This window comes from Condylura cristata, unplaced genomic scaffold (genome assembly GCF_000260355.1).
Source record: "Condylura cristata isolate star-nosed mole 26May11 unplaced genomic scaffold, ConCri1.0 scaffold00024, whole genome shotgun sequence".
NCBI classification, from domain to species: Eukaryota; Metazoa; Chordata; class Mammalia; order Eulipotyphla; family Talpidae; genus Condylura; species Condylura cristata.
In genome coordinates, this window is record NW_004567125.1 from 5463960 (window position 1) to 5478748 (window position 14789).

Consider the following 14789-nt stretch of genomic DNA (forward strand, 5'->3'; position numbering starts at 1 on the left):
GGGAGCTCCCCAGTCGCCGATTCCCTCGCAGTTATCTACCTTCTGGTGAGTCCAGGGTGTTTTCGTTTGGGTTAAAACTTGTAGTAAGTGAGTCTATAGTCCGTTTTCAGTCCTCAATTCCTATGCAGGCTTGGACGCGGTGATCTCTGCGTCTTTACTCTGCCGCCATCTTCCGGAAGTCCGGTCATAAGATACTTTAAGCGACTATAGGAAATTTCTCACTGATAGATAAATCTCCAGATTCTAATTTTATCCTACTATGGAGGCCTCACAATAGGTCATTCCCCCCTTCAATCCCACTTTCCAAGAACACAATCTAATTTTGCATCATTTTGTTCCTTTTTCATCTCAGTTGTAAACCCCGCGGGTTTCCCACTACCGTGTGTCATCACCCTGCCCATTTTTTATCCCATTCCCCACTCCGCCCCCGTAAAATGTCTCTGGTACATAGTTGTTCATTATTATTTTTATTATCATTATTTTCTCCCCTGGTCCGTTATACTCCTGCTGTGAGTGAAACCATCCATTGCTTTTCCTTTTCTGTCTGGCTTATTTCACTAAGCATGATCCCTTCCAGCTCCATACATGGACGCTTTTTACATCTCTTTATTTTCAACATATTTGTTACTTTGAGTCAAAAAAAGTCTCTCTAGACAGCCCATAGTTGAAGCATTAGAAAAAATAAAACATTCTGCCAACCCTCGTCTTTTAACTAGGGAGCATGACCCCTCTCCATTTAACCTGATGACCAATAAGGAGAGACTTTTGCCACTTTACTGCTCACTGCTTCTGTGACACTTTGTTTCTCAGTCCTCCTTCAGTGCTTTCTCTAGATTTGTGATAATTGATTCTTATTTTACTTTGTCATTTGTTTTACTGTATACTTTAAAATGTATATTCTTAGTGGTTTCCTGGGAAATCCATTGATCATCTTCATTTATAAGAAACTAGTTCAGGTTAATACCAAGTTAATTTCAAAATATATCCTATGTATGTCTGTCCCCCATGCCATTATTTTCACAAATTATGCTCTTTATATATTGTATGCCCACCAACATAGAAGTGTATTTATTGCTTTACGTTTTGTCTTTTCAATCAGGTAGGGGAAAAATACAAATAAAAATACATTTACACTCTTTAATTTCTCTAGACACATTTTGATTGACAGGGTTTTTTTCCCCTGTTCAGTACTTTGAATATAGAATTCTACTAGCTTTTGGCCTTCATAATCTCTGATGAGAAATTAGCTGTGAGGCCCCAGTTTCTGTTCCCTGATAAGATCAAAGAGACAATAGCAAATGTCCTGAAGATGGAGAATGTTTGGTATTCCAAAATCACAGTTGTATAGAGTAACAGAGAGAAGGGAACCCTCATTATTTCCGAGCAGGGAAGCCAGCCTGCTCTGCTTTAAACTGACTAAGGCTCCCTACCACTCACCGCAGAGTTACTGTGGCTCAGAAGGTGACTCTGAGTTGATCACCCATTGTTTTTCATCTTTCAGCCTCACTGGCTCTGTGCTTATTAGAAACTTCCCTCTAAGTACTTATCTTTGGTTTTCAGGGTTGTGTTTCCCTCTATTTTTATATCTTCTTGATTATTCTAGTGAAAGCTTGGGAGAAGGAAAATTCAGCATTATCTTTTAACAATGCTTGTAACTTCTTGAGTAGCTTTTACACCACAGATAAGCAAGAAGTAAGGAAAAGCAAGGAGAAAATTACCATGATAAGAAAATAGAAAATGACTCCTCTGAATAGCTGTCTTTCTTTGCTCTGCAAAATAGTACAGGGGAGGTTTGTTAGGAAGGGCCAGGCACCAATTTCCATAGGTATACAAACCTCTTGTAGTTGAGTTAAAGTGTATTTGGAAGCTAAGGAGCATCCACAAAAAGCCAGGAGGCCTCTGAGTAATCAATTTGTGCTGTGAAGGTCTCATAGTTCACATTCTAACACTATAGGTCTCTACCCCAGCGAGTAGATGGAATCTGCTTCTTGGGCCCCGACTCAGTGACACGTGTTGCTATGTAGTTGCAGTGAGGACATGAGAGAAGTGCTTTAGTGTTTAGCCATTCTCGTAAAAATCCTGAAGACTCCAACTTGCAGAAGGAAGTAGGGGTAACAGTCTTGCCAAAATGACTCAACCAAAGATATTTCATTTTTTTTTAACCTCTGGAAAGGAGTTCAAAGCATATTTTATCCTGAAAGCCAAGCAAAGAAAATTTGCTCCAATGATATGGATTTTTGATTTTATACTTCTCAGGCAAGAAAAACTACTCTTTCGTGTGGGCGGCCTCTCACTTGCCAACATTCTATTTGGGTTTAATAGGATAGATTACCTTCAAGCTTCTTGGAGTCAAAACAAGCAACCAGCAGAGGTTGCTGGAGTGGGAGCTGCAGGACCTTCCAGAAATCACAGAAAAAACTCAAGTTAAAGAGCAAAACCACATGAGTTCAACTTGATTTCAACCCTCATATTTCCTGGAAATCTTTTATGAAAACTAGGGTTGGTAATGAAGCTGTTAGATAACTGAGCCAAGGTCGAGATTAGCAATGTGTGTGGTGGAGCAGAGGGTTCGTGGCTGCATGCGATTAACTGACTACTGAGGTGTGCACATTGTAGAGGCCTGAAATGAGTTTGTGCCGGACTGTTCATCGGAACTATACAGAGCAAGCTTTTAGATGGTGTTTTGATCCCACAGCCATCCCCGCTGCCATCTACATCTCAGAAAATCCCAGGAAGAAATAATCCAAGGGATTTTTTCCGAAGCCAGTAGGTAGAAAGGAAGCAGTGAGAGTCAGCCACAGGTCTTCTCACCATGCAGGCAACTGAGGTACAAGCTCTGTCCCATGACACCAGCTTGTCTAGCATCTCAGATGGCTTGGATTTCATGCCCACCTTACAGCTTGTCACTGGCACAAAGCCTCTCATTTACCAGTTCTGGCAGAGGCCAGTTGACCTCAACCCTGCCTCTGCATGATAACAAAGAACAGGCACAAAGGGAGAGGTGAACTCTAATACAGGTGTGTCCCAAGGGTGGACAGTATTAACTAGGGAGGCAGATTGCAGTTTCCTCTCTTGCCACAAGGTGGAGAAGGAAGGATGATATGGTGGGTCAGGTTTTGTAACTTCTGAGTGCCTTTTTTTCTAGCAGAGAGGCAAACAGACCAGTTACTTGTTTTTCTGCAGCAAGGACAATGGTCCGGATCCCTCTCCCATTTCCCTCTCCCCTGTCATCTGACATCATTTGGATGTTTTAAAAGTATCTCAAACTCATTATGACTTCAATGCAGTGTCTCCCCCACCCCATCTCAAGCCAGAAACCTAGCTGTGACTCTTTCATTACCACTCGCCATCAACCATTCACCAACTCACCTTCCTCCGTCTCTCTAGATCTCGCCATCTCTTCTCCCCACCCTGCCCCCCCATGCCACACCCTATTCTCCCCCCCCCCACCCCCCCCCCACCTTTCCCTTGCTGGGTTTAAGACACTTCTCTCCTGGATTAACCCCAGGTCTTCCTAAGTTGTCTCTCAGCCGAGTGTGCATGCCGCTGGCCCTTTGCACATGCTGTCACCTGTACTCAGGCCTGCATGGCTAACCGCTTTGCCCTAACCCTTCCCAGAATCTCCACACAAATATATTCATTTATGAAATGTGGATAAGTATACAAGTATGCATTACAGTATTTTGCTTGAAATATTTCATTTAGAAATCTAAAAGTGTTTCTAAGGAGAGTTCTCCCCTCTCCCTGCTTTCCTCTTCCATAGCCAGTCCTCCCAGAGGCTTCTCTTGGGCAACAGCTGCAGGCGTGCTCATTCTCTCTGCTAGACTGCAGACTTCAGCGTGTTGTTTATGGCTCTCTACATTCTCTCTGGACCCAGTGTCCCTTGCCTGTCCCTGAAGCAGCATCACCATGTCACAGAGGCTGGTGCTGCCCAGTGGGGTCGGCAGGTGTGGACAGAGACATGCGGGTGAGAGGCAGGGAGTGGGTTGAGCCGTTTGCAGGACTGTATCCATCCTGCCCTGGGGCCAATGTGTTGGGGCAGTGAAGACCTTGAGAGCCCAGCTTGGACCAAGTCCAGGGCCCAGATGCACGATCTTCCAGCCAGCGGACAGTCCAGCTCTGGGGCGGTGGGTGCCAGCTGATAGTACCCTCAGGGAAGCACCTGATTTATCTACCCAGTTAAGGAATTCCTGGAGGAAGTAAATAAAACCAAACATGTAAGCATGGGTATCCTTGATATCAGCAAAGCATTAGAGCCAAGGGCAGGAGGATGGAAGAGGGATGAATGGAAGGTTCAGGAACCCATGCCACTAGGTAACTTGGGTAACTGAGCAGTGGGAGGTAGTCTAGTTTGTTTATTTAGCAGATATTTACTGAGCACCTACTATGTGTTTGGCATGGTTAGCTGACAGGAATACGTAAACTGCTGTGTGTCTTTATAGCTTACTTTTTGTCACACGATGCCATTTGATCATCGGCGTCACACATAAACCAGTCTGGGCCTACCCCATCCCACACAGTATGATTCCAGTTCCTCCTTATGGGACGGCACGCAGCCCCCTCTAGTGTCCCTTCACCCCACCTACATTTCCTTTTCTGGACTGGACATTCCATGCTTCAGGGAGAAGGCTGGTGGCAGGCTGGGCTGGGAAAGGAGTGACACCGACCAAGAAGAAAGCTGTCCTTGGGGTTCGGCTCAGAGGCTGCAAGGCAGGAGGGAGGGCTGGTCTTCTTGCATAGAGAAGTTGGGGGGAGGCAGTCTGGGTCTCTCCCAGGGGTGTGCTTTGCCTGGCCTGCACTGCTTCTGAGATGCAGGACTTCCAGCCAGCTAGGAGAAGTGGGGACATTGGTCTCTGCCTCAGGTCACCACTGAGACTCATATATACAGGAAGCTCAGGCCACCCCCTGTCTCCAATTGTTGCTTTTCCTTTTCCAAGTCTATCTTTGTGCTCTACTGAGATGCAATTCACACACCATACAATTTCCTCTTTATTTGTGCTCAGTGTACTCTGCTGTCTTCCAGATGAATTTCAGGGGAAGGAGGGAGTGCCACTTTTTCTGCGTACCCCACTTCCACTCCTTTGCTTCCCCTGACTGCCTTGCAGCCACAGCCTTGCTTCTGGAAGACAGGAGGGAGGCTGCCTGGAGCCTGCAGCTTATAAGCTAACACCTCCCTGGAAGGAAAGCAGAGGCCGCAACCCTCGAGTCTCAACCCCTGTGCTTAGGAGAGATGGGGGATACCTATGGGGGACAACTGGAGCCCACCCATCCTTCCAAAGTGCCTTTCTAAGACAGAAGCCTGGAGCACTGCTGAAGGCTGACCCAGGCCCTGCTCCTGACCTGGCCAGCCCTGGGGGAAAGGACTGCCTGTGGGGGGTCACAGGAGGAAGCGCCAGCATATTCAGAAGAGAGGAGCATAGGTTTTATTTATGGGCAAGAAGCCAGTGTACAAGGTGACCAAGTCGCTCGGTAGCTTAGTCACGGGACTGGTAACCATGGTCTCTGTTCCTGGGAACCGGGTCCTCAATCATTCCTTATCTCCATCAGGGAGGTGTGCGAAAAACATACTTTCGGGGGAAACATGAACGTTTGTCATGTACCGGATTCTGGTCTCATCGAGATTTTATTTATGGCAAGAAGCTAGTGGGCAAGGTGACCTAGGCCTGCTGATGTGGAGCTGGCAGGGAAAAGCCTGCAATTCTTATTAACCCTTTGCTCACAGTTGCCCAAGACCACCCAAATGAGATGTTCCTTCTGGCCATGAGCTGACCACAGGCTCACTGAGCTTTGGAACTGGAGCGGGACCCAAGGTTGACATCTTAGCATCTGGGACACTTAGTGATTTCCCCTGGAGTGTAGCTACAACTCCCAGCAATCCTTTGCCATTTCAAGACCAAGCTTCTTGATACAGGTAGACCTTCCAGAATTGGCAAGAAAAACACTGCACAACTCTAATTGTGCTCATGGTTAGACCACAAACATCTGAAAAATAAGCCTTTGGAAGCCCCTTATCACCAACATAATAGGGAAGTTCCAATAAGTCTGAAGGACACACACATCCAAGAGAGAATTCTGGAGGCTGTGACTTGGGTCAGTGTTAGGGAGAAGTCCTCAGACTCGCTTGGCCAGTGATCTCTGTCCTCAGGGCCAGAGACCTTGAGTTCTGTGTGTCTCTGGTGGGCCTTTTGCCCTGCAGGACACTCCCTGTTGGGGTCAGTACCCCAAGAAAATGAATATTCATGATTAGATCTTCCATTATAGCCATTAAAAAGAAAAAAACACTTTAAAATCCAGATTAGAGAGGACCAAGTCCAATCCTTAGCCCCCTGGAATTTGTTGGAGGACTCCTTTGACAGTGAAAAGCACCTGCTTTATGCCTACAACACTCTTTTAACTTAAAAAAAAAAATGCTTAGTGATTTCAACTAAGTTCCCCTGAGAAGGTATATAAAATAGAGTACTTAAGGCTGGAGGAGACCCTGCCTAGTGAAACTCAGTCTTATGGCTTAAGTTCAAGACATCGGGGAAGCTACATGACAGTATTTTGGAAAATGAAGAAAATACAAGATGCTGTTCTAGTGTTTGGCAGCAGGAGACCAGAGTTCTAGTCCAGACCCCGGCAGGACAGTATTAGAATCTTTCCCAAGCCACCTGAGTTTCTGGTCCCTTTGCTTCCTTACTTACATGAGGGAAGGGGTGGTTTTTCAATGCTCAGGAAGCTCAGATGACACCAAGAATTCCAAGAGCTGAAGTGAAAGCTATGCAATACTTGAATGCTAATGTTGGGAAGAATTTGGCAAATAGAATCCCAAAAGGATGATACCATTAGCTGGGGTGTCTGCAAAGTTTTCTTAATTATAATGTCTGCTCCCCAGCCTGAAGATGTTTCATATTTCTCACCATATGCTCCACAGTCAGCTTGTTTTCCCTTCTGTCAATCATTCCCCTCCAAAGTCCCATCACACCACCCCGGTCCCCAGTTGCTTTCTTGAGGGCTGCTTGATGCTGGACTGTCCTCTAAGCAGTGCTGGCTGCCCTCCAGGGTCACAGCAATGATTTCATGACTCATTTGCAAATCACACCACAGATAATGAACTGAAATCTCTTCATCAAAAGAAAGAAAAAGAACTTTTATTTTTTTTCTATTGCATAAATAATGGTAAATTAGACTCTTTTTATACAGATTATATATTTACAGACAAGTTTGGTTAGAGAAAACATCTGGTAAATATGGCAGTCAGTGTTCCTTTATACACTAAGATAACATATTAATAATATATACTTCATTGGATCAATAAGTAGCATGCCAAGTTAATTTATATTAATATTTACATTTTATATAAAGATTTTCTTTTGACTAGTCTGCTGACTCTCTCATCAATTAATACTGAATGAAAAAGATGGAGCGTAAATGAGGTAAATGGGAAGGTCGGGACCCAGGACTATCACGGTCCACGCTGGAGATGACAGCGGCCGTGCTCCTGTCACCCCAGCCCACAGTCCTCAGCTGTGCTCCGTGTGTCCAGCCCTTCACCTTGTGCTTTGAGAAACAACTAACATCTCCAGTTCAAAGACCCCCAAGATGACAGTGCCCCCACCCCCGGTGGGTGACAGTTTCCTAACTAGACATCCTCGGTTAGTTTCTCTACAAGGGTTCTGCCCTTGACTAGTCCTTGGAGAAGCAGAGGTGGGGTCAACCCCTCCATCCTCCCCCAGGCTCCCAGACCCATGAATCTTCCTGGATTCAGAACTGGGGAAGAAAATTAAGTCCTGCTAAGAAACCTTTTAAGGACCGCAAACAAACTATTGACCAGGTCAGAGAGAAAGCATATTCTTTGATTTTCCTTGGGAGACTGACAGGGACAGGCTTGTGCGGATTTGCACCAGGAGGTGAGAGGGCCCCCTCCTGGCCAATCTAGGCCTTTCTAGGGAAGAACAGTAGGGCTTCTATCCAAATAGCAACCGGGATCTCAATGTAGTTCAGAAAGAGTGAAAGGACAGAAGCAGAGGGTTTGACATTGTCACGGGCAGGAAGGCTGGAGACTCGTGTACTCCAGCTGCGGCTGCACCCTGCCTTCCCTCTCTGGTCGTGCTTGGATCGAATCTAAAGCAGGCTCTGAGCTCAGGTCATGTAAGCACATCACAGCGGCTGGGGTCCTGGACTGCTCGTCTAATTCCTGACAATCAGCAAAGAACGTGACTCTCAGCCCTTCTGCTGTGTTACGAATAATCACAAACCACTATCATGCACAGGAACTGCCGTTCCCACGCCAGGGAGGAAAGAAAGAAGAAAACGAAACAATGTGAAGTTGTTGTGCTCTTTATTCAGTAGTTTCCAGTTTGCTTTCTCAGATGGAGAAACAAGCCTCTTGGCTCAGAACTGGCTTTGCTTCTTTTGCCCCACTTAGATGTGACTTCTGGTGCACGTGACCCATGGGAAGGGGAGCAAACCCCCTTAGTTTTCAAATGGACCAGGACAGGACACCACACCCATCTGTGAAGCTCCCTCGAATCAGCAAACTCAGGGAGTAAACAAAGCCTGTGGCCAGCAAGGCACCACACATAAGCCAGTGTGCAAGGTTTTGTCTATGCAAGGTTTTGTCTACAGACAGTGGCCACTGCCTCTTGGGACTTGGGTTAGAAAGGAAACTGCCAGTCCCCAAGACAACCCATGGGGAATCGGGCCTCTCAAGGGCGGGCTTTCGTTCTGACTTGTTTCAGAGGAACTGAGTCACAGCATGCGTGGGCTCTTCTGGGTCATCTCGTCTACCTTCCCTTGGTCTGTAAAGATGAGGACTCCAAGCCAGGAAGGGGAGACCCATGAGGTTATCTGGCTGTTGGGGACGGGGGTACCTGCAGTCCCGCCACTTGTGTCCGTCCTATAGATGGTGTTGCCCGCACTTCTGAATCTGAATTCTGTTCTCCTGGTGTCAGTTCTACAGGTCTGAACTCAGACCGCCCAGGAGAAGCACTTCGGCCTTGACAGTTGTCAGCTTCCCCCAAGGAAACATGAGCAACTGGTTTCCTCTTGAAGTTGGTGGTGCGTGTCATGGGGGCAGGCAGCTGGCACTCGAGCCCCTCTCTGTTCCCAAAGTAGGCCACATACACGGGAATGTTCTCAGAGACCAGCTTCTACAGCCCTGTAAGAGCTTTCTTTTTCCCTTTCAGGTCTGGAGATGGAGCAGCCTCACACTTGAATATCCTTGGAATATTCCTTCCTCCTCAGCCTGCTTTTCTACTCCACTGGAAAATTCCAGTCTCAGCCTCCCTGTCTTGGTGTCTTGGACGATACCTTCTAGCTGTGTGAGCAGCACTGGTTTGCAAGTCGACTTATCATACTCAAGGCTAAAAGGTAGGTGAGGGCTACCCCCAGCAGGGGAGTACATGGGCTTACCTTGCAGAGTACTCAACGTAGGACCTGGGGGCAGAAAGGTGGCAAATCTTGTCCAGATTCCGAAGGAGTCGTTAAGGGAATAGCAAAACCTGACTCATGGCGGCTATATTTCAAGTCAACTGATCAAATGTACTCTACCTTGAAGACTTCTGGAGCACTGGCAGCATGTCCTTGGAGGCCATACGAAGAGGGCCCCGAACCAATATTAAGTAGAAACCATAGCTGTCACAATGACTGGATGCAGCAGTAACAAGCATGGGATACTAAGAGAAATGTTGGGCTGCCATGTGTGCTTGGCCTTATTCCTCCAAACCAAGTATCTATGGCAAAGCCACAAGACCAAGAATGGTCCCTTGAGTGACTTAGCCACGGAAGTATGAAGTGACACTGAACAGTTCTGACATTTAAATTGTCATGGAGACAGGGTCTGTAAGAGGCAGTTCAAATCCTCTTCTCTCTTGCCATTGCTTGAAATAATTCAAGTTGAAAACCCTAACTGCTGAATAATGTTTCTCTTCTATTTCTGATAGACTACTTTCCTGCCTGGGAGAGTGGAGCAATGAGGTGGTAAGGGAGGATGGTTACAACAGGGCCTCCAGGTTGCAGACTGTTAGCCCTGGGCGGGTTACTGGAGAGACCAGGGAGAAAGTTCTGAAAGGAAGTCCTTTCAGACGGGCATTTTCTAGGGGAGGTAGCTCTGCAGTCCTACTGGTAATGCAGCCAGTTGTGCCCATGTCTGGACATGTAGGCTTGGGCCATGTGTATCATCCCACATTATAGTAAATGGGCAGACCCCACCTAGCAGCAGGGTTCCACATTCCCACTCTGTGTCAGTGGGACAGGTGAATAACACTATCACTACAGGTCTGCAGAGAAAAAGTGCAGTCAACCAACCCAATGTGGTTGGACCTCCCAGCTGGGAAGAGTAGAGCTCAGCAGCTTCCAGGCGATGGAGTGTAAGGGTGGAGCAGAAACACTGTTTCCCAGCCTGCAGCCACCCCTGACCAGTCCAACTCAACCCAAGGAACTGTGGGCAAGTTCATGTCTTTCATCTTTTGGTCTTGCCCTCCTATGGTCCAGGGACGTGGCTAGCTAAAGGTTAAAAGCAAAACTCTCTTTGATTTATGACCTGGTTCTGGACTTAAGCCTAAAGAAGGTATTTGGAATAAAAGATAAATCTCTCTCCCAGTTCTTAGAGCCATCACTTTTTGATTCTGTGGATGGGAGGTGGGAGGGAATTATTGTCAAAATGAGCTTCCCATCTCTCCTACTAGATGCTTTTGGCTAACCACAAGATAGTAGACCATCTGTCATATGAAATCCAAGACAGGAGCAGGTATTACGAAAGAAGACTCGTACTATATTTCTTGCTCTCGGCAAATAAAATGCCTAGAAACTTCTGAAGCCACGAGGCTTGCCTAAGACCACTGTAAATTTCAGTTCACTTCAGTTCACATTTCTGGCTTGTGGGAGAGCTTCTCAACAGGCAAGCAGATGCTTTTAAAGATTGAGGCTTAAAATATTTTCTGCCTTCCAGATGATATTTCTGCCTTTTAGCCCAGATTAAGGGGCCTTGGCTCTGGGCCCCAGGGGTGGGGAGAGAAGAGGTGTGGGGGTGGAGGGGTCAGCTATCCAGCTCACAGGTAGCTTCTGTTCTCCTGGGGAAATGGAAGGACAAGTTCAAACACAAGAGGAAAAGGCCAAGAATCTACCAGATTCTTGGAGGGTAATTTCCCCCTCTAGCGGGATATGGATGCGGGAGTCAGGCTGCAATCAGGCAGAGCCCAAGTGTTCTTTAAGAAAATGTTCCCTATTTTTGTGTGCCTTGGCAAACTCGGGGTGGAATGCAAGGGTTGCCATGGCAATATCCCTCTTTTTACAGATTGGTCACGTGGGACCCACGCACATTCTGGAAGCCACTGCTAACAGTTCCCATGCTGGGTTCTGTTTGGGGGCTCTGCCTGCTTCTGGAGTGATGGGCACCAGCTTCTTTGGGAGCCAAGGGAATCAGAGTCAGCTTCCCTTGATCTCCCAAGCAAGATGCCTCCCTGATCATCACTTGTGTGGTCTTCACCCATTCTTGCAGCAAGAATGAGCCAAGCCAAGTTTGCCAATCACCCAGTCACCCTATAATAGACTCCTGAGTCTGTTAGCTGGGACTTAGGCTCCCCCCTCCCTGTTCTGCAGAGGTCACCTCCAGCCGGGGCCACACAGCACAGCTTGGGGCACGGAGGACCAGGACACCCTGGAGTCTTCATCCGAGTGAGTCACAACCCTGGGGAGGGTGCTGCTGGTGTAGGCCCTGGCCAGCACTGGTGAAGACAGGATTGGGAGGCGGGGGAAGTCAACTCTTAAGCCACCTAACAAAGAAGGCCACCATCTTCGTCAGACTGTGCAGGTAAAGCAGCCAGGCATGTCTCGTGAGGACAAGCTGTCAGCCTTCCAGATGTGAGCAGCATCAGTTTTGGGCTGTCTCTGCAGCCTTCAGTCCTTGGGTAACACCTGTGATATTACCACGGTAGCAGTTCAGCTTCCGGCCCAGCAGAGGTTTCTTTCTGTGGCTTTCTTCTCACCCTTTTTCCTCAAGCTATCCCCACAGGGATGCAGTCTCCTAGATCTGCTCCTGGGGTTGGGCTTGCTGCCCCATCACCAGGCGAGAGGAAAAGGTCCTGTTTAGGGAGACAATGCTAGGACTCTGTAGGAACAGGCTATTGGGGTCTCTCTGGAACGCCTCCTACGCTCCACCCTTCACAGTGGCTAATCTCTCTTCTGGTGAAGACTAATGCCCCATCCATCTGGGCCTCATTTCTCCCTTGGAAGTCAGAAGAACTTGCAGAAAGACAGGCTCACATTGTGGTCCTGGAGTCCAACTCTCTCATGAGGCAGGCTTCTCTGAGAATCCTTCGGGGTGCTCTGTCCAGCCTGCTTTGGGTTCTGCACACGCCTCTCCAGGAGCAAGTTCAGGTGTCCTTCTACTCCAGTCCAGTTGAGATGAGGGGGGCACACTGCTTTGGGCAGAGTGAGGATCAAGTTCCCAGAAGTGTCACTACTCTGTGTCGGGTCCTGTTCTAGTTCAGGATTCCAGTCCCGAGGGATGGCGGAGTCAGGCAGAAGGAGGAGGAGAGAGGCAGATTTGCGGGCTGCTGCCTTCCTTGGCTTGGACCTTGGGACCCAGGAGTGTTCAGAGGGACGCTCAACCCCCTGGGCTCCCACCTGCCCGCATCTTCATACTATGGCTCAAACCCTAGTTTTACTTGTGCTCATCAGGAATATTCTGATCTCCCCCAGTGGGGAAGTTTCTACAGCTGCCCCCAGACTATAGCTGGAAGAGTTTGGAGACATGAACTGGAAGAAGACCCGAAACCGAGACCTTGGATGCTCCAAGTCTATGAAGGCAGCGGGAGGACGGGGAGGTGGTTGGGTGGGGCGAGCTTGAGAAGGGCTCTGGGGATACATACTGCATGCAAACCCTACCTGCTGGCTGCATGGAGTGAGGGAAGGTTCTGGTGCCCAACACAGGGAGGGCGGGAGGGCAGCAGGGAGAAAGCATAGAGCTTTAGGGTGCAATCTGGAGAAAGAGAATCAGGACAATTCCATTACAGAAATAAAGACCTGAGCTTGGAAAAGTACAAAGGGCAATATTACATCTATAAGATTACTGGCTAATCGGACTATGCAAGCTTGACTGAACAGTGGTGACTGAGAGGCATGAGGGTGAAGGCAGGGAATTACAGACTTCAAGCGGTGTTGAAAATGGATCACTGGATTCAGTTCTCTTCCCCAACCAAAGTATTGTACAGGCAGGAGCAAATTACCTGGTGCGTTGGCAAAGCTTATCAACGTTTGTTTTCTCCTGAAAACGAATCAGTGGCAGACTCTGAATGCCAAAAGATGTTTTGTTTGATACCACAGCACGATCTTTCCATCTTTCTGCTTTGGATTATATTTCTCTTTTTAGCTGGGGAAGACTAACAAAGCGACTTTAAGATGAGAAAACGGTAAGGTGCATGAAGACCTTAACTTACAGAGGTCTCTAGCATGGAGATGTGGGTGCCTTTCTTCCTGACGACTGGTGGGAGGCAACAGCTCCTCATCGCCAGTCTCAGTTCCTCACTGCTCCCCAGACAAACAGCCTGCCCCAAGAAGGCCAGGGCTGCATGTCAGAGGAGGAAGCCTAGATAATGGGAGCGAGCGAGCGAGCGAGCGACCAGGGAAGAATGAGTCTCACACGAAGAAGCGAAGAGGCGGGATGCACGTGTCTGTCCACGCATCTGTGTTACAGAGATGCCCACGAGGATGCTGCTTTGTCCTCTAATGGCAGCACAGGCGGCAAAGCTGGGAGGAGGCCCTCTGCAGATTTCAAAATGCTGGTGCGCGTGGGCTCTAGGAACAGAAAGCCAGGTGCTGACAGAAAGTGAGAGCTCCCCAACCCTGCCAAGAGTCCTGGGGAAAGGCAGAACGGAAGCGAAGGGGTGAGACTTGCAGAACACCAGGCGCTGCACCCCATTCGATGGCTCTCCCCTCATGCCTTGGGGGTGGTCTCCACTGGGTGGAGGAAGGAAGCCAGGCGAGATGGAAAGCCCCCTCTTCCCTCTTCGGTAGTAACACAGAAGTCAACCTCTTGGGACTGAGGGTTGCCTCAGGGGGTGGCTTCTCCAGCTGACCCTGGGGTTGAAAGACTGGGGCACGGAGGTGCCTGCGTGTTCACGTCTCTCTCCAGTTCTCTCACACCACCAACCTGTATGGTCACTGGAATTCCGAGATGAAAATGAAGTTTCCCTTCGGAGTTACTACAGGTGGTTGAAGCGATCCTTCAGAACGCCTGGCTATTTATTGCATTAGGAAACAAAACCAGTAAAGCATTTAAGACAGCCCTTTTGTGTCCCTGCCAAGGAGATAAAGTTGATTTGCAACACCGGTTGCACTGCAACCGAGGGTTCTTCACTGAACTGTGCCAGGTCTGCATCATCCTTATCTGCGTTTGTGGAGGAAGAGTCTGCCCGCAGGGCATGCACATGCGCAATGAGCTGGGAAGCAGCGCGGTGGCACGAGGCTGCTACTCCATGCCGCTCCGGAGGATCTGATTGGCCGCAATCAGCATGACGCTTATGATGAAGGCCATGGCGAAGGCGCAGATGAGGCTCTTCCGGACACACGTCTGTCTGTTCTGTTTCTGGGAATGCACTGGGGACAGGAAGGGGGTGGAGGGGAGAGAAGAGAGAGAAACGACAGTGAGTCAGGCTGCAGCGCTTCCTCAACAATCCCGGACTCCTAGGGGTGGGGACTGTCTAATCAAATCAGCAGGCGTTTCTGGTACTGCTCTGGTGGAGACTGCGCATTCTGTGTTCTGTGTTCTAGCAAATGGTATTAAACAAGAAACAGCAGGTCCACACTGG

The 14789-nt window shown here is 48.3% G+C and overlaps 1 protein-coding gene across 9 annotated transcripts in view; it reads right to left on the minus strand.

The window, feature by feature from the left end:
• Positions 1 to 8303: 8303 nt before the first annotated feature.
• Positions 8304 to 14789, minus strand: part of CALN1 (calneuron 1) — a 376527-nt gene continuing 370041 nt past the window's right edge. For all 9 annotated transcript variants that reach the window (XM_012729086.1, XM_004688317.2, XM_012729087.1 and 6 more), the window contains one exon: positions 8304 to 14577. In XM_012729086.1, coding sequence (XP_012584540.1) covers positions 14450 to 14577 — 128 coding nt within the window. In that variant the 3' untranslated portion in view covers positions 8304 to 14449. The remainder of the gene's footprint in view (positions 14578 to 14789) is intronic.